The sequence below is a fragment of the Lycorma delicatula genome, chromosome 4 (genome assembly GCF_047948215.1).
Source record: "Lycorma delicatula isolate Av1 chromosome 4, ASM4794821v1, whole genome shotgun sequence".
NCBI lineage: Eukaryota > Metazoa > Arthropoda > Insecta > Hemiptera > Fulgoridae > Lycorma > Lycorma delicatula.
Window position 1 is genome coordinate 93,369,920 of NC_134458.1, and position 20,535 is coordinate 93,390,454.

At 29.8% G+C, this 20,535-nt stretch overlaps 1 protein-coding gene across 9 annotated transcripts in view; it reads left to right on the forward strand.

Moving 5' to 3' along the window:
* ACC (acetyl-CoA carboxylase) overlaps window positions 1-20,535 on the forward strand; it is a 390,006-nt gene that overhangs the window by 295,213 nt on the left and 74,258 nt on the right. For 8 of the 9 annotated variants that reach the window (XM_075363681.1, XM_075363682.1, XM_075363677.1 and 5 more), the window contains 4 exons: window positions 14,896-15,010; window positions 16,072-16,201; window positions 17,561-17,679; window positions 18,673-18,853. In XM_075363681.1, coding sequence (XP_075219796.1) covers window positions 14,896-15,010; window positions 16,072-16,201; window positions 17,561-17,679; window positions 18,673-18,853 — 545 coding nt within the window. Of the gene's footprint in view, window positions 1-13,296; window positions 13,575-14,895; window positions 15,011-16,071; window positions 16,202-17,560; window positions 17,680-18,672; window positions 18,854-20,535 lie in introns of those variants that run through there. The other variant, XM_075363684.1, reaches the window with a different exon arrangement.

The window sequence follows — 20,535 nt, forward strand, 5'->3', positions numbered from 1 at the left end:
GCCGGTATCGTATCTAGATGATTAGTTTACAGATCGCTAAAGTTATGGAAACAACAAAAAAGCGATAAATAAAATAATTATTTTAAAACAAAAATCCGACTTCCAATTGTAAACATCTACCCAGAATAATTATGAGAAACGAACGAGAAATGGTAAACAAGCTTTTCTTACTGGAATATTTTTCAGGATACAGTATCTAAGTTAGCGATGTGAAATGTAATATCACTTCTACGTTTTACGTTATAGTCGGGTGCCTGTGTAGGCTATATGAGACGGTGACTTAAATGGACTCCACTTCATTAAGAATAACAGGCACCCGAATACAACATAAAATTTATAAGTAATATTAAATTGCACATCTCTTACTAACTTACTGTTTCCTGAAAAAATCACAGAAAGATAAACTTGTTTAAATATTTTTTGTTTCTTTTTTTCATAATTATTATTCTAGGTTGATGTGTACGATTAGTAATCGGGTTTTTTGTTTGGTAATAATTATTTTATATATAATATTGTATCAAATAAAAATGTAAAAACAAAAAACAGAAACATATATTTTCTTTGAATTATTAACGCTTTAAACACTATTTAAATGTTCTTATTTGCTAATTAAACGTGTTAACAGAGTTCATTTTAAACTCGGATTGTTAAAGAGTTTTAAACATTATACTTGTGAAAAAAATCTTCAAATAAAAAAAACCATTGAAAATCGCACACAGAAGTATTACTTTGCCGATTACCGACAGATTATAAATTAATATCAAATCAAATAAAAATGATCGATCGGTTACTGAAGGAATTTATTTACAGATTGACATTTACTCGGCGCTAAACCGATGTCTGTATGAAATCAGATAGAGGTAGTAAAATATTAATATTTGTTTTTGTGTTTAGAGATTCATAAAATAAATGAAAAAACGTTTCCAGTAGTAAATAAAAATATTCACGTTTGCCTTCTCGGGATCAGTGACACTATTCTAGTCGTAATACTCTTGCCGATGTGTTAGAAACTTAATATCGTGCTTCATTATAACTGTGGAAAATTTACAGCGCTTATTTTAGTTAATTATTTTTTTTTTAGAAGATATTTTTAATGCACTTTTTTAATATCGCCTATAAATTCAACACAGTTTCTTTCTTGGCTGATGATAATTCTTCTTAAAGAAAAAGTTAATCGTGTTTTAAAGTCAGGGAAAACGCTCAGTATTATTAACGTACTACGAAAAGGTTTAAGTTTTCATCGATTATTCTCATCCTCTTTAAGGTAGTACTTGTACGAATGCTATACGTGTAATGCCGTGCCGTGTATAAATCTTCTTAGCAACTGTGATATTCATTCGCTCACTTCGGTATCCGTTGCTTGGCGTACGGATTATTAGAGTTAATATGTCGTGAAATATAACTATTTATGTATTTTTTTTTCAGGAAATTTAATTAATATTGTTTTAGATAAATATAGTTCGATCGTACGGTTCTAGAAGAGTTAGCCTTAGCCGTACGGGTTGTTGCCGCATGTGATCTTACACGATGTATTGTCGTCAGGTATTTGGACGTGTATTTAAAATTACTTCGGATTTATTATAAAATCTTCTAGTTTTCAGCGCATTATTCGAGAAAAAAATGGATAATTTTCTGAAAAGGAATTTATTAGAGAGAACTAATTTGAAGTCGATTGTGGATTTTAAATGCAAAATTTACAAATCTTCGTTTTGTTAGTTCTTAAGAGCGTTTTGTTTCATAATATGTCCCGTAATATCAATGAGAGCCGTCAACCGTATAATTCCATTATGATATTATTTAACCGTGGATTGCAAAAAAAAATTAAAATTAAATTTTTAAAATGTTATCCCGTTTCCTCAAAACGTAATCGATCTTATGTTTGTCAGAATCGTTATTAGCGTGAAACACTTCTGAAACTACTTACGAAAATATTTTGTTCTCTTATTTAATTTCAAAATTTAGCAGATATTTTATTAATTCAGACAAAATTAAACAAAAACATTCTTCAAAGCATTAGCTCTCAAAAAAGTATACCGGGTGCGTCAAATCGGCACGGTCGATCTACGTAATGGCAAATCCAGGACCGTAATGAGGAGGTGGTACGAACAGATCGAGGAGCCTGCTTCACTCCCTCCTTAAAATCCTTGTAATAACATTAGTATTTCGTAAAATTCTATTTTTAAAAAGTACGATCATAGCAATAGAATTTGAAATGTCAAAAAAATTTCTACATAAATCTTAATATTTTTTTATTGTCTCTATCACTCTTTTCTTGGATTTTCGCCTGCTTAAATAAAAAACCGATTTTTAAACATTTTTATTTACTTTTTATCGGCTGTATTTACATTAATTTTTCTCAAAATTAAATTGCCTACAAGTTTTGTTAGTAATTTTTCGCATTTATTAATCATTTAACAAAGCTATTTTACTACAAACCCCCAAAAAACTTGCTTTTCGACACCGAATTTTGTGTTTTACATCGGATATCTTAAAAACTACTGGAGTTACAGTTCTGGGACCTGTTTTATCCTATTTCGCAGCTAAAAATTACATAAGAAACCACCGACTTTACACCTTTATTTGGGTACCAAAATTACAGTCTTCTTTTTATTAGAAGAGCTGAAATCTGGGCGAATTCTTTCGCTAGCCGTAACTCGAAAATAAAGCGTTTCCAGATTTATGTTTATATGTACTTTTTTCATTATTTTTACCGGTAGAACATGTCCTGAAGGTTTCTCCGTTTCTTCTTGGGACTCTCACTCTCTCTCTCTCTCTCTCGCATTCACTCACTCACTCACTCTCTCTCTCTCTCTCTCTCTCTCTCTCTGTGCGTGTGTGTGTATATATACACACTTTAAATTACACATACACACACGCGCACGCGCGCGCGCGTGTGTGTGTGTAATATATAATTATTACATATTATTATATATAAATATATAATTATATATATATATATATATATATATATATAATTGCCTAATATTCTATTTTATAATTTAAAATGTGATGGAGATCGTACGCGCGCGCGCATGTATATATATATATATACACACACACACACACACGATTTCCGTCACATTTTAAATTATAAGGTAGAATATTAGGCAATTGGATGTTAATACTATATAAATTAAAAAAATAAAAAAAAATACCGCTGCAAGAAGGAAAGTATCACTAATACTAACCGCATTACACGGTATAATGACTAGACAATTTACCTAATACATTAAGAATGATTATATAAAAAAAAATAAATAAACGATGCAGGTAATAAAAATGCGCATTAGGAATATAATGATAAATTAATGTGAAAAAATAGAAAAAAATAAAAAAATAAAAATAAAATAGCCAAATTATTCTTATCTGTTTATCGTTAAATTACAGTAATACAAAAGACTCGTGTACGAAAGAAATCTAAAGTTGGCTGTAATTTAAATGTATAAAATTATATACGTATATACAAATACATATACTTATTCAGAATAAAACCTGGCCAATTCAATATCTTACAGTGTGTTTTAATAAAGTTAGACTTCACTGACGGACCCACCGGGTTGGTCTAGTGGTGAACGCGTCTTCCCAAATCAGCTGATTTGGAAGTCGAGAGTTCCAGCGTTCAAATCCTAGTAAAGCCAGCTATTTTTACACGGATTTGAATACTAGATTGTGGATACCGGTGTTCTTTGGTGGTTGGGTTTCAATTAACCACACATCTCAGGAACGGTCGAACTGAGAATGTACAAGACTACACTTCATTTACACTCATACATATCATCCTCATTCATCCTCTGAAGAATTATCTAAACGGTAGTTACCGGAGGCTAAACAGGAAAGAAAGAAGAAGACTTCACTGACGAACCCACCGGGTTGGTCTAGTGGTTAACGCGTCTTCCCAAATCAGCTGATTTGGAAGTCGAGAGTTACAGCGTTCAAGTCCTAGTAAAGCCAGCTATTTTTACACGGACTTGAATACTAGATCGTGGATACCGGTGTTCTTTGGTGGTTGGGTTTCAATTAACCACACATCTCAGGTATGGTCGAACTGAGAATGTACAAGACTACACTTCATTCACACTCATACATTTCATCCTCTGAAGTATTATCTAAACGGTAGTTACCGGAGGCTAAACAGGAAAAAAAAAGACTTCACTGACGAAGCCCACCGGGTTGGTCTAGTGGTGAACGCGTCTTCCCAATTCAGCCGATTTGGAAGTCGAGAGTTCCAGCGTTCAAGTCCTAGTAAAGCCAGCTATTTTTACACGGATTTGAATACTAGATCGTGGATACCGGTGTTCTTTGTTGCTTGGGTTTCAATTAACCTCACAGCTCAGGTATGGTCGAACTGAGAATGTACAAGACTACACTTCATTTACACTCATACATATCATCCTCATTCATCCTCTGAAGAATTATCTAAACGGTAGTTACCGGAGGCTAAACAGGAGAAAAAAAAAAGACTTCACTGATGTAGCAAAAAAAAGAAGATTTTATTATTTCTTAGATAAACAAAATATTGTAACGCACACACAAATATATGTTATTGTGTAGGTAGTTAAATAAATATAAAATTCATTCTACAGCAATTAAAAAAGTTATTAACCTGTTAAGTTGCTTATAGCTCATTACATTCACGTCTTGCTGTCCCTTTCTTACACACACAAACACAATACAATATATATACAGAGGTTATTTTGATATATTTACATTTTTATGTTTCCTTTAATTATCAAATCCTATTTTATTACGTAAAGTTGACGCGGTACGTGTAGGATTAGTTAAAACGTCTTTTGAATGCTACTGATAGATGTATTTAATATTATAGACCCTACAACATAAATATTATATGACAGCGCCTGCAAAGCTTTTACTAGTTTTTCAGAAGAAAAACTAACTGTAAATTCACTTTAATAATTCATTTGGCACAACAGTGACGATTTTAACTAGCCTTACAAATATATATTTTATGTATCGATGTAATCGATACGTATTAATTCTATCCTTCTGCGCATACCGAATACATTAGTGAGTAGACTTGTTTTTAAAAAGTTAATACCGTGAAAAAATTATTTATTTTTGCCACCATCTTCGTCAAAATTTTTAAGTCCGTTACCGTACCCGATGTCTGCGGTTCGTTTATTTCAACCGAACCGGTTCTTTGATCTTGTAGTACGTTAATAAACATGAGATTGCGACCGAGTTAAATAAATTTGTTTTTTATATGATACTCTTTGCGTAACGAATAGATGATTTCTGGTTGATTTCGCTTAATGTTATACGGGTTAGAGGGAAGATATGAATTTAAATTTTATTATAAAATAAAATGTAGGAAAAAGATATAACTGTAATTTAAGAACGAAAACGTAGAAGAGGCAAGATTAAAAATAACTGTTAAAAAATAACAAGTTTTTAACAACAAAAGGAAATTGTAAAACGGTCAGAGATCTATATTTGAAGAGAGTATCGGTTTCAAATAGGAGTGTATTCCTATTTAGGTCAAAGAAATGGGTTGAAGTAATATGAAGTAAGTATGGAAAAAACTTAAAAATCATAATGCCCAGATAACGAGGAAAATGTTGAAGGTTTGATAAACTGATCGAGCGACGAAATAAGGGGGCGGATATTAGCATTAAAAAGGAAAGAATCGAGATTAATAATATAGAAAGAAAACCGGATATGTTGTGTTTTGTAAAGTTTCTTGAAGAATTTTACAGTAGGAATGGCGAGTTGAGGAAAATGTTTGATATTTTTATAAAAAGAAGGATGATATAAAGTAAAAAAAAAGACGAAATCTTAGGACCGAGAAAAGCGAGAATGTAGCATTAGATCCTGCAGCGATACGGAATACTTGACGACTAGCTTGACAATCGAATGATTGTCGTCGTTTGTTTTATTTAACCTTGTTTTAAGGCTGGGAAACCTGTAAATTTTATTATTAATTACGTAAACTAATATATAAATTCTGTAAAAAAAATACCTTTTTCGCACACGTAGTATTAAACGAGACATTTTATAGCCGTAATAACATAAGGTCATAGCGACAGAAGTAACTTCGTTGTCTCTTCTTCCTTTTATCGAATATCCTGATCGGATGTTGGATAACTGACGGCTGTTTGTCTCACTACCATCATCTTTTCTATTTCCACACTCTTCCTCTAGAGGAAGAGTGTGGAAATGAAGTTTAGACACATATCTAGATATGTGTCTAAACTTCATTCTTTCACCGGATTTTTCGCGGACTCTCAACATATTCATTGCCGTTCTCTTTTTACAGTCTTCTTTAAATTATCGAATCGAATAAGTTTTATTCTCCCTTACCCGTTCAAAACCAGCTGTTTTCCTTTCTTATACTTATTCCTAAAACGATTTCTTTTTTGATTTGTCTTATTATTATTCTTCTAAGAACGTTAATTGCCACAGTTTTTTCTTCTATTTTTCACCTGTCTTAAGGTAACTCGATCTTTTTTAGTTTTCGCCAGAATTATAATAGTATGCTCTGAAGGGTAAAGATAATAGAGGAGGAAACAACAAATTCCCGGCATAAACTGTTGCCTCTAAAAGTAGAAATCAATACGGAAAGCAATCTACGTTTACAGATAGATATAAAAATATCGTTCAAAAGTAATAGCTTGTATATTATAATATATTAAAACTGTTTGATACGTAACCATCCCGGTCACTCGCGTATTGCTTTAACTTTTCGACCGATGATTTTACAAATGTGAGGACAACTGCGTAAGATTTTCAGATGCTAACAAATTTTTTTTACTTTCATCAATTTTATCAATACTTTTTACCGCTTGCTTTTTATCAGACAACCGTTTCATTAGACGGTTTATAGGCTGTTTCTTTGCAAGTGTTTGAGTCGTTTTACTCCATATTAGTTCTTTTACATTCAAATAAAAACCTATTGCGTCCTTTACTCTCATAATCTTTCTGTTCGTCGTAGGAATTCATTTGTTGCCGACTCGCTACCCAAATATTTCATTTCGCCATGTATTTTTTAGCTACGGTCTTCCTTCACCTTTTTTCCAAAGAACCGATGTCACAATATCGAATCGATATACTCTCCGTTTACATTTTAGTCGGGCGAAATCTAATAAATTACTATTTTAGATATATTTTTATTTTTACTTCCGATTACATACCTCGAGGGAGCCAACGATTAATTAGGGTTAGAAGGAACTCGAACGATCACAGCTATTTATAAATCGCTACCATTTTTTTTCATGTTACATGGAATTAGTTTTAATCGGCCCTCGATAAACCTTTTTGTGTTTTTTCTGTCCTGATACCAGAAAATAGACAATCCGACTTGGTAAGAAAGATGTTGTATATTATTTACAACCGGACTTCTTTCTTAACATCGTTTTATTGAAAGATGGCTATAGGAGATGTAAATAAATGATCGTATCTGTTTTTCGATCATTAATTTTTTATCTGACGGGAAACGGGCATGTTAAGACGGCTGTCACTAGTAAAGATGTTATTTATCATTATGAAAGCTCATTAAAATTAAGTGGAACTGTACCGGTTACATTTATTACATTTCTATGAACTGTAAAGTGTTTTTTCTACGCTTGATTTCCTACTGTATTAAGATTTTTGGACCCGTGATAAATTAACTGTTCGGTGATTGAAAGCGACAAATCATTTTTTGCGATCTAGTTCTTTCGATTCATGAAATCTATTAATACGGTAACTTCAATTTTAATGTTTTGCAGCCCTGAAAACACAATCCAATCCGTTTGGATATTTTTCTAAGAGATTTTGTGGGCGAGCGAGTTAAACGTTTTTTATTTCCCTCAAGGACTAACAGTGTTTCGTCGATCTGATCCTTTTGATTCTGTATTCTCCCACTCTAATAAAGTCTATGTATCAAACGTTACTTTTTTACTTTTAGAAACTGCAATCTGAGGAGATTGTAACTGAACTTTTCTCACACACGTTTGAAAGATTTATTTGCGAAATAAGACTTTACAATAAATACACTATTTACAATATATAAAGAACATACACTACTGGTATATAATAAACCAGATAAATAGTTTTCCAAGTACGACCAGCCTTGGAAAATTAGGTAGCTGACAACTCAGAGGAATGGATACCGAAGTGACACTAGTGCACGACAAGGTTATTTTGATCGCAACAGTATTACCACCTGATTAAGTAAAGTAAAATTTACCTATACGTAAAGTTATAGGTTCTCATTCATTCTAATGGTTATAAACTTTATAAAGCATACTTTTATTGTATATTACTATTGTAAAAACTTGCTTCGCTCTTACAGGACCGAATTCTATTCACCTATCGGCTATATTTCATTATATCTTTTGTTCCACGAGTCACGATAAAGTTACATTTCTGCCGCGACCGATTAGATACGATATCGAGACAAACAACTCCACTCGGGGAGTGATGATCTTTAGTCTTTATCGCTCGTAGAGAATGAGGTGATTCAGAAAGTACAGGAAAGGATTACTGCGATAACCACCGATCGATAATCGCTAAGCGAATCGTATCAGTCGCTCCGGGAAAAAGAAAATTGTCTTACGAAAAATTCGAACCGTGCACGATAAAGTGTTATTTTATTTTATATAAGGTGTAAAATCCCAACCTTTATTCAGTGATATTGTTGAACACGTACGGTCGATTCCACCGATGTAAGTTAAATACAGAGTGATGGAAAAATACTCAATATAATCATTTATGAGAAAAAATGGAATTTTTAACCGTAAATAATAAAATAATGAACAAACTTATCGAAAGAATGAAATATTATATTAAAATTAAGAAAACAGTGTTATTCTGCTTAACAAATAAAAACGTCCTTGCCGTATTTTTTGATGTTATTAAAAGAACACTTAATGTTAGCGAACGTAACATTACGTTCGTAACACTACGAAACTCTTTTGGGGGAGTTTCTGTCACTTTTCGTGGTTCTGTAGACAGATTACATCATTCAACTATACCGGTTGTCTTGGCTCTTACGAGAAAGACCAAGTAAAGGCTATATTCATCTTAATTTGTTTGTAGGTAGATAAATATAGCTGTATAGACTCTCACTCACTCACTCCCTCTTTGGGGAATTCCTATAGCCTAACGATTTTCTTTTAGGATTCATAGGACAAGCTCGAAAGATTTTACTTGAAATTTAGGTTTATATATATATATATATATATATATATATATATATATATATATATATATAGTAAGACAGACTTGTTACTGAAACCACTACATGTAATCAGAATACTGTGAAATAAATTTTTTTAAATTAATGAATTATTAATGATTTTTTTCTTTTTATTACCTTTTATAGTTAATAAATGAAATAGTATCTGTTAAACTATTTACATAGGCCATAAAGGAAGGTAAATTCTTTCTTTTTTTTAAAAAAAAAACATCGTCAGAAATGTAGCGTATGTTTATGTTTTGAAATATTTTGCAATATATTCAAATCGATTAATCTAATTCAAATAAGGCAATCGTGTTGTATCAGCTTTATAATATTAATTTCTCATTTAATCTTAAATATAAAATCGAGTAGGATTATTGAATTTTCATAACATTTAAAAGAACCCTGGTAACTGATTATTATTGAACTATTAATAAATTTGTGTGGGATTGAAATTTCACAATAAAAACTAGGCTGTTAAACTTTAACAAGATTTAAACTGGTTTATAATATGTATTATAATTATAATTTATTTTCTTTTGATGGATATATTTTTATCCTTTTCCAATCGTAGTTAATTTAATACGATGTATGTAATTATAATTTCTTGTTCCGCATAAAATAAAATCTTTTATAGAAAATCACAATGGTACACGTAAGTAGCTGTCCACTCTTCAGTAGATATAAATTTTTATGGTTTAGTCGGACTTCAACATTTGGTGGTAAAGGTTGAGCCTGTTTTCAAATAACTGTTTAATATCGGCTGGAAAGGTATTTATTACAGGATGTATTCTTGCCGGTCAATGCAGCTGTTTAAGATATCGTGATTTCTCAAGGAATAGCTGGTGAGATGGATTCCCGCTGCTCTGAAAGAACCTTAAACCACTATAAAAGTAAAAGTTATCTCATGTTTTGGAGGTTCTCTTTAGGCAGATTTTTTTTTTTAACTTATTCTTTATTTTTAATCCCTTCCTCCTCGATAGTGTTGTTTAGAAATCCTTTGGATCATTACTAAAAATGTGAGAATATATTAACGACTGTCCTTGGTATTTGTGTAGTTTAGTGGAGCGGCGGCTCTGCTTACGGACCGATTCGGAATTTTTTATCCGGTGGCCGTACATTAAATCCTACCTAAGGCTGAGTTGCTTATCCCGTATGGCGTGGGTTTTCATCTTCTAATGTGTATATAGTGTCCGTACAAATAAAGGGCTTTTAAAACGCTTGATTCTAGTAATTTGGTTTTTGAGAAATTACAACGATCGAGTTTTTGGAATTTATTTTTGTTATCGAATAGACGTTAAGTCGATAAAGCGGATTCAAAAATAGGAAAACTGAAAACGTTTTTCCTGGATGTACAGTACTGAGTACATGTTTAGTTAAACGTTTAACTTCCAAATCGGAATTGCGTAATTACCTATTACTTGAGTAATACCTATTATTACCTATTATTGAGTAATTACCTATTACTTGAGTGTTAGGAGAAGACCAATTTGGTTTCAGGAAAAGTATAGGGACAAGGGAAGCAATTTTAGGCCTCAGATTAATAGTAGAAGGAAGATTAAAGAAAAACAAACCAACATACTTGGCGTTTATAGACCTAGAAAAGGCATTCGATAACGTAGACTGGAATAAAATGTTCAGCATTTTAAAAAAATTAGGGTTCAAATACAGAGATAGAAGAACAATTGCTAACATGTACAGGAACCAAACAGCAACAGTAGCAATTGAAGAACATAAGAAAGAAGCCATAATAAGAAAGGGAGTCCGACAAGGATGTTCTCTATCTCCGTTACTTTTTAATCTTTACATGGAACTAGCAGTTAATGATGTTAAAGAACAATTTAGATTCGGAGTAACAGTACAAGGTGAAAAGATAAAGATGCTACGATTTGCTGATGATATAGTAATTCTAGCCGAGAATAAAAAGGATTTAGAAGAAACAATGAACGGCATAGATGAAGTCCTACGCAAGAACTATCGCATGAAAATAAACAAGAACAAAACAAAAGTAATGAAATGTAGTAGAAATAACAAAGATGGACCACTGAATGTGAAAATAGGAGGTGAAAAGATTATGGAGGTAGAAGAATTTTGTTATTTGGGAAGTAGAATTACTAAAGATGGACGAAGCAGGAGCGATATAAAATGCCGAATAGCACAAGCTAAACGAGCCTTCAGTAAGAAATATAAGTTGTTTACATCAAAAATTAATTTAAATGTCAGGAAAAGATTTTTGAAAGTGTATGTTTGGAGTGTCGCTTTATATGGAAGTGAAACTTGGACAATCGGAGTATCTGAGAAGAAAAGGTTAGAAGCTTTTGAAATGTGGTGCTATAGGAGAATGTTAAAAATCAGATGGGTGGATAAAGTGACAAATGAGGAGGTATTGCGGCAAATAGATGAAGAAAGAAGCATTTGGAAAAATATAGTTAAAAGAAGAGACAGACTTATAGGCCACATACTAAGGCATCCTGGAATAGTCGCTTTAATTTTGGAAGGACAGGTAGAAGGGAAAAATTGTGTAGGCAGGCCACGTTTGGAATATGTAAAACAAATTGTTAGGGATGTAGGATGTAGAGGGTATACTGAAATGAAACGACTAGCACTAGATAGGGAATCTTGGAGAGCTGCATCAAACCAGTCAAATGACTGAAGACAAAAAACAAAACTATTACTTGAGAAGGAAAGAAATTATTCAATAAATTAAAAAAATTATTAAAAGCTGGTTTTCATTTTTTGAACAATTTTTTGTTGTAGTTGCCTGACTCAGTGTCTATAGAATTAACTTTTTACTTGTTATAGATTAGTTAGTGGTGCCTTTAAAACCGGCTAAAATTGTTGTTGTCCTTCCTCAGAGCTCTATTTAAAAAAAAAATTAATTCAAAAAATAAATAATAATATAATATTGACAACGCTAATATTTATTTACTGTTTTTTTTTTCTTTTTCCAAGATGGACTGTATTACTAGTCGGCTAAGTTGAATGACCAGTAAACTAATAAAGAAATGGAGTCGCTTTAAAAAAACTGCTTATTTCTAATAAGCTGTTATTAGTACTTTAATTGTGTAATATGATGAAATATCAATATCAACTATTAGATATTTCTAAATAGCATACTACCGTATTTTTAGATTTAAATGATCACATGTCACTTTCAATATCTGATATAAAAAAGATATTGATATTATTAAAACACTTGCCAAAGTACTTCAGTTAAAAGGATGATGCATGTTTTCTCCCATGACGCTTACCTTGTTTCTCGTAAAATTTATGATTCATATAATGTTACGTTGAAGCGTTATAATCTTTCTATGAATCTCTTTAAATAAATATTAGAAAGATGTATTGCTCTGCTGTGATCAGTATTGTGTAAACGCTCTTCGTATGTGCTTCAAGAAATTTGTTATTGAAGAAAATATGTAGGCCTATTAAAAGTTTATCTCTGCTTCTGACCTCACTGTTTAAAAAAAAGAAACGTCTTTGTCTTACAGTAAAATTAAATCTTTGTGTGAATTTTCTAATTGTACGATCACCGATTAGTGTTATAATATTTTATTTCTAATCATTCAAATTAATTTACGAAATAATTTTTCGTTTAAATTAGTGATGTTAACGTTACGTGGGATTCTCATTCTTCGTTGTTAAAATATTTGAATTATACTCTTGCATTCCATGTTTTGTTTTGTAAGTAATATTGTCTTATCCAGTATTACGGAATATTCTGTTTTTAATAGGCAGTCTAGGTTTACGTGTTGAACAACACGTTGCTGGACGGGAGTTTCTTTTTTAGATATCTCAGAAAATGAAAGCGGTTGCGATACTAATTTGTTCGTGTAGTAGCTAAGAAGTTTTAAAAACGAGTGGTTGACGGACGAGACTGCTGTTCATCGTTTGATAAGGAAGGAAGTGTAATTCATACAATTGTAACAGTTCCAGCAAATTGTAGAGTGCGCGTAAGACGTCGACGTTTCTGTGAACTATCATTTGGGGTGGAACAAATTATTTTTAAGCCGGTTTTTTTTATTGATCTTAACTAAAAACTCTTCTGTGTTCCGATGTTTTCAATTCAGTTTATAGAATACTTATTATTACTTTTGAATTGTTTCTGCTATCTAAATTCTAATGTTTGTCTAACAAACTATCGATTCCGATACGATGAAATAAAACGAACGTTTAGGTTAAATATAAGTAAACTAGGTTAATTAATTGAATCCTTCAGTGATGTTTTAATTAATACTTCTGTAATGAATAAGATTTCAAAGAATAAAAACGCTGTTTTTATTCATAAACTGAAAATGTACGTTCAAAAATTACAAGATTCTAGAGGAGCAAACCATATCCAGTTATGTTGTGAAGATATTGTCGTAAAACGACTTAATGGAATAAAGAATGGCAGGTAAGGTTATCAAATTGTAATTTTCAGTAAAATTTAATTACGGATGATTATTTTTTTGAAGTACATTTTCAGTAGTTGCTGCAGACATCCACTTCTTGTGATTGTTAGGTTATGTTTCCAGTATTTTAGCTGTGCATAACGAAAAAATAAAATACGAATATTTTCCTGCTTGCAGGATAATTATTTATTACATATTTGTTTTCTTTTGATATGATGAGTAATTTTTATTGAGTCATCATACTAAATGAAGTTCGGTATATGTGTAAGATCTGTTAATATTGAAACAATAATTCTACCCTAATCTTACTAATGGTAGAATTTAAACTTTAGCGTAATTGTTTTCCAACATGCGGTCATTTATGAATGTTAAAAACATTTGTGGAATTATTTTTATTTCTTTTCTTTTTTTTTTTTTAATTTTTGTTAATAAATTATACTCTTTACTGTTTCAGAACATTGTTTTATATATTTTGGTAATATTTGTATATTCTTTTTGACATATTTCGTTGTTATTAAAATGTTTTGGAATAATGAATGCACCTCCTTGTAATTTTCTCTTTGGAGTTTGAATAAACTTTTTTCAAGTAACCAGGGTTTGTGCTTGACAGTTGTAAACAAAACATAATAAAATGTTTTCACACAGACATTGAATTAAAAATCGAATTTAGTGAAGAATAATGTATCGCAATGGGTCATTACGGTAAACAAATTATTACTTTTTTGTATTTAATGTTTTTTACAATAATTAATTTTCAGTCGCTTGTAATAATTAAGACTATTTAACTGATAAAGATGTTTTTTGGAAAACAAAAATAGATTTGTTTGTTATATCAAAAAGACTATCATATTTTGTAATTAAAATCAAATTTGATATAAATAATCAATGTCCAAATTATTGTACATCTATTTTTCATATAAACAGTTTTATAGTCAGTTTACTAAGTTATTTAGTTACTAGGCCTATCTTAACATGTAAATGCCCAGCAGCAAACAAACTTAGTGTAAATTTCATTCATCAAAACCTGTATTCTTTGTTAAATTGGTGGCTGATTAAGTAAAATGGAGTCAAATGTGTTTAATGAAAATTTGTTGTATCTTTTTTCTCATTTTTGTAATAAAGATTTTCATTACTAATTAACCTAACTTATACAATAATTAGCCTAGTATATCTCAGAATATTATTATTACTAAAAGCTGATTTACTTAATAAAAAGATGTTTGCATTGACATGTTCTTTATTCTTTTGTATTGACATATAAGAAAAATGTGTTTGTATTGTGAATTATATTTGTTTTTATTTTAATGTATATTTATGTTTCAGGCCTAGTATGTCTCAGGGAACTGTTATTCATAAAGGGGTTATGGATAAAGATTTTACTGTGGGTACACCTGAGGAATTTGTACGTAGATTTAAAGGAACTAGGGTTATTAACAAGGTAATTAAAAATTAAGTTATTAAAATTACTTAATAATTAAGTTATTATGTATTGTAATAATGTATTAATTGAAGGTGGGGTCCAATTTTGAGTAACTAAAATGACAGATTATAATTAATTACTGATGATTAAGTTTTTAATTATCAATAATTAAAATTTTGTTAAAACGTTAACAAATTTTATGTTAAAACAGTTTTTTCATTTATTAATTTTGAATCACAGCAGCTAAGGACATTAGCAGCAATATCTTGGTTGATTTATACATTTTCCAAATCTAGCCAGAGAATCAATGAGAAGGATCTTCAGTGTTGTAGGCAAACGTGTTAGCAGTTCTAACACCACAAAAATTTTAATTTTTTATATTTAAAGATTTTTTTTAAATATCTGTTTATATATACCCAATATTGTAATTCATTGTTTAATGAAAGTTATATGTAATATTTTTTTTATCTGAAATGTTTTTGCTTCTGTTAAATTATATTTTATCTATCGTGGTTAAACAGTTGATAGTTTTGGTTGTTCCTGATTTCAGTTGATAGATGTTCAGTTAGTAGAAGATTTAATATAAGTTATTAGTTATAACAACTGTGCATTGAATTTTAAAATTAAATTATTGAGCAAATTATCTATGTGACATATGTATAACTGATGTAAAAAAATTATGAGTAGTATAATTCTTTGAAATTATAAATCCATCAAGACAATTTAGAAGTGCTAGCATAGTTCTGTTGACAAGTGATCTCTTTTGAGAATTTTGATAATTGTGTAGAATGCTAGCTATATATTCTATAAAGATTTTTTAGTAATTGTAATCATTAACATTATGTGTATGTGTTGATTGAAAGTTAAATGTGTGTTAAATTTTTTCACTGGCAATTGAATTAATTAATATTCAATACATTACTAATTATATTATAATATTATAGTAATATACTATTATATTACTATTTATATTATATATTACTAATGTAATAACCATGAGGTTGATAAAAAAACAGAAAACTACTTAGGGTAATCATGTAATACAATTTTAATAATATGCTTGTTCATTTTATTTGTAGGTTTTAATTGCAAATAATGGTATTGCAGCTGTAAAATGTATGAGATCTATTCGACGCTGGTCTTATGAAATGTTCAAAAATGAAAGAGCAATTAGATTTGTTGTAATGGTCACACCAGAAGATTTGAAAGGTTAAGTCATGTTTTTTTATTTCATTATATTTTAAACTTCTCAAACATAATTTCTATGCCAACTTCACCATCCCATTTTATTATATTTCTTTTTATATCGATCTATTTTTGAATAAATAAATGAAATTAGTAAAAATTTTGAATTTTAATTGTGAAAATATGGAAAGATTTAAAATTAGGTGGTAAATTTTCAGTCATGAACAATATTGTTCTATTAAATTATTGTCCTTTGCTATCTTTCTAGTCTTATTAAATTGCATAATGGAGTTGTGTTGGTTGTTGAAAGAAATTAGTTTCAGCTATAAAAAAAATGCATGCCTTATATATATATATATATATATATATATATATATATATATATATATATATATATATATATAAGGCATGCATTTTTTTATACTTATTTTTATATATATATATATATATATATATTAGTATTTATACATCATCTGGTGTTCTGCTGCCTGGTGGCAGTTTCTTATGCCATTGCTTTTTCAATCCATTTCTGTCCCAAGCCTTCTCCCATAAATATTCACTTCGTCCTTGCTTCCTTTATCCTTGACACTTCCAATTCAGTTGTCAAGCTTTTTCTCCCCCTAACCAGACCCCTTTTTTGTGTACTTTCTACATTAGTGCTCTTGTCTAATCCTGTTCATTAATTGCTTATTTCTGATTTTATCCAACCATCTTACCTTCTCTGTAACCATACCTCAAAAGCTTTAGTTCCTCTCCCTCCTCCTCATCATACATGCTTCACTTCCATTCAACAAGACTCTCCATACATAGACATCAGTTAACCATCTCCTTAATTACAATTCCAGACTTTTAATACATAGTAATTACCTCTTCTTACAGAAGCTTCGTTTGCCATTACTATCTACCATTTTATTTTCATTACACTCTTTGTTACCATAATCGCCAAATATATGTATTTTTTACTTTTTCTATTCTTCGTTCACTTGTCCTTAATACTAAATCATCTTATGTGTACATGTCTTGAAATTCGAATGAATTTGAGCATTCCACAAGAAAGTGAGATTAGATTAATTAGCTTTATTTAAGGACAGACTATTTTATTTAATCAGATGAATCACCCAGTTTTTAATTACCCAGTATATAATTAAAAGCAAATAGAAAACAGTGAACAAAATAAAAAAGTTTATTAACAGTTTACTAAATCCTTATTCTTGCATTAAAACCTCACTCACGTCAGTCCAATCCTACACCAGCAGAAGGAAAGTGTCTTCACATGCGTTATGTATTTCTAAATTACTGTTGAGAAAATTCACTATTTTCCTTTTGTAAATTTATACTTATTTCAATGACTTTATTTTTCACATTAATCTTTTCCTTTTTTAGCAAATGCTGAGTATATAAAAATGGCTGATCACTATGTACCTGTTCCTGGTGGAACAAATAATAACAATTATGCCAATGTTGAACTCATAGTTGATATTGCTACTAGGACACAAGTACAGGTAAGTTATATTTTATTTGGCCAGTTGCACTAGAGTTTATAGCTTTTTTTGTTACGAAGTAATTAGTTTTTTCATTATATTTCAAACTTATTAAAAATAAATTTTAATATTTTTATAAATTGCAATTAAATGGCATTGTTTTTATTAGTAATGTGTGAGTTACCATTAATTATATTTAGTCATTTGTATAAAGTTTCCACTTACCAACAATTTTCAGTATATATATCCTTAGTACTTTCGGAGTCACTACTCCATCATCAGGGATTTCTTAGAAGATGCTAATTCAAAATTCATATATATAACTTCTCTATATATAATTATATTTTAAATTATAATTGTTATGTTCATAATAGTTGATTGTCAGAAAATAAAAAATAATTTATACATCAATAAGAATGTAACGTCATGTCTATAAGATGTATATGACTATTATGAAATATATAGATATTTAAAATTCACATATGAATTTTGAATTGGCATCTTCTAAGAAATCCTTGATGATGGAATAGTGACTCCAAAAGTACTACGATATATATATATTGAAAATTGTTGGTAAGTGGAAACTTCCAATTTATACAAATTGTATTAATACCAACAGTGCCAAATGCTTAGGAAATTAAATATATATAGTTACTTACTTATTACTGTTAAAATACTATTTACTATTTTACTATTTATTATTTTATTTTAGTATTTTGTACTTTTATTTTGTTACTCCATATTATACTTAGTTGCTAAATGTGGTTTTAAATTTAAATCAGATTTTTAAATTTTGTTAGCATTTGAGATATTCTGTTTTTTATTACTTTTCAAAATCCTATTTTTTCAGAATTTGAAGAAAGTTTTGAATGTTATAATGAGATCGATCTGTAGTTATTATGTAGTGACAATCTTTACTTAAACATACAGTTAATTTTATTCTCAATGCAGCAGTGAAGTATTATTTACTTTATATTTATTAGTAACTGTTTTTATTTGTTTGATTACTTAAAGGCTGTGTGGGCCGGTTGGGGTCATGCATCAGAAAATCCTAAACTACCAGAACTTTTGCATAAAAATAATATTGCTTTTATTGGACCTCCAGAAAAAGCTATGTGGGCCCTTGGTGACAAAATTGCATCTAGTATTGTGGCACAAACAGCAGAAATTCCAACTTTAGCGTGGTCAGGCTCAGGTGAGTTTTTCGTCTTATATCTTCTTTTTAATAAAATTAAATTATACTTATAGTATATTTGTTAGAATTATAGAATGAGATGATCAGGTAATTGGGGATGATTAGAAATAACAGAGGGAAAAAGAGATAATGATAAGTGATAGTGTCAAGTGTCAGCAATATTTAAGGAAATTGGTGGCAGAAATGTGAAAAACTTCTTAAGGGAATTGGAAAGAAAATTCAGCAGAAAGTAACTTCTAAAGAGAAAGATAAGAAGGTATGAAATGAGAAAGTACTGAAAAATTGTAAGGAGGTTCTATATAATACCTACTTCATCCCAGCTTCTTACATCTAGAGCAGCATTCCCTTTTCATGGATTTACAAAACACCTAGCTTTGTAAAGGACATGATCCAGACTGTAAAAAAGGATTTGTGAGAAGTTGGGTTAGAAGGAATAGAATCAGAAATGAAGTTATGATGAATGTCACCATTTTGGGAAAGTTGGGAAAAGTTGCAGTAGTTAGATTACACATAAAAATGGAGATGAAAGAAGTGAAAAGAAAGAAACGATAATCCAAGCTCAGGAAATGGTATGTGAACAAGTTGAGCAAAGATGGGTGCAAGAGATTTATAGAATGATGGAAGAGGTGTATTTGATAAAATTGATTTACTGCTTGGACAGGAATTTGTTAACGGTTGAAGTAGAAGTTAAAAGCTTATTAATTATAATCTATAATCAAAAAACACAGATAATATTTAAAATTATTGCTGGTTAAAAGTTTATTTTCCAAAATTTCATGAACTTTTTGTTTTTTTGATTTATTAAATGGTATGTAACTGTTAAATTGCTTGTGTCAGTCATATTTTCTATTAGCATCTTGAAATAGTTTTTTCTAATTTATTGAAGTAAAAGTTTAATTCATTTTGAACCTCTTCTCTCACTTCTGAGATAATCTGTTACATATGGGAATCAAACCCAGGTCATTCTATGCAATTAGTAACAATTGCAAGATATTATTGCAATAATTGCAAGATAAAGTTGTATCGGTTATTACTGTTACTCAAACGTCTAAAAATTCATTTTAAATTTTATTGCTCCCCATAAAAACTGTTTTAATTAGCTTAAGTCATAAATTTACAATGATTGTCATATATTATTATATATATATATATATATATATATATATATACACATATAAAAATAAATGTTCTCTGTCATTTATTTTATAGTTCATGCCTTTTTCTTTCTAATAAGCTGAATTGTATTTCTTTTAAAGTAAGTAATAAAATAAACAGTGTTTTTTTTAAATATTGAAATGATGTCATAGTTGACATTGTTTCTCTTAATACATACATGCTAAATTTGGGTTCAGTTTGAACATTTTATCTGTTTGTGTTTTAGGCTGCTTCTTTATTATGTAAAATAGGAATTATGAATTAAGAAGAAAATGGTTATTAAATTCTGTTAAACTATTGTAAATTAAATAAAAATTATTATTCAGAATAGTTAATAAAAACAGAATTACTTAAACTAATTACTGATGATGGCTTTTAAATAATTGCATTTTATTGTTTATCTAAAAACTTACTTAAGTTTTCCAATTAAACAGTTAGTTCAAATAATAAAAATTTGCCTGAATTGTGGATGTCATGTTTATTTTGGGTACAAAAAATTCTAATTTTTTCTATTGCAGAATTCAGCA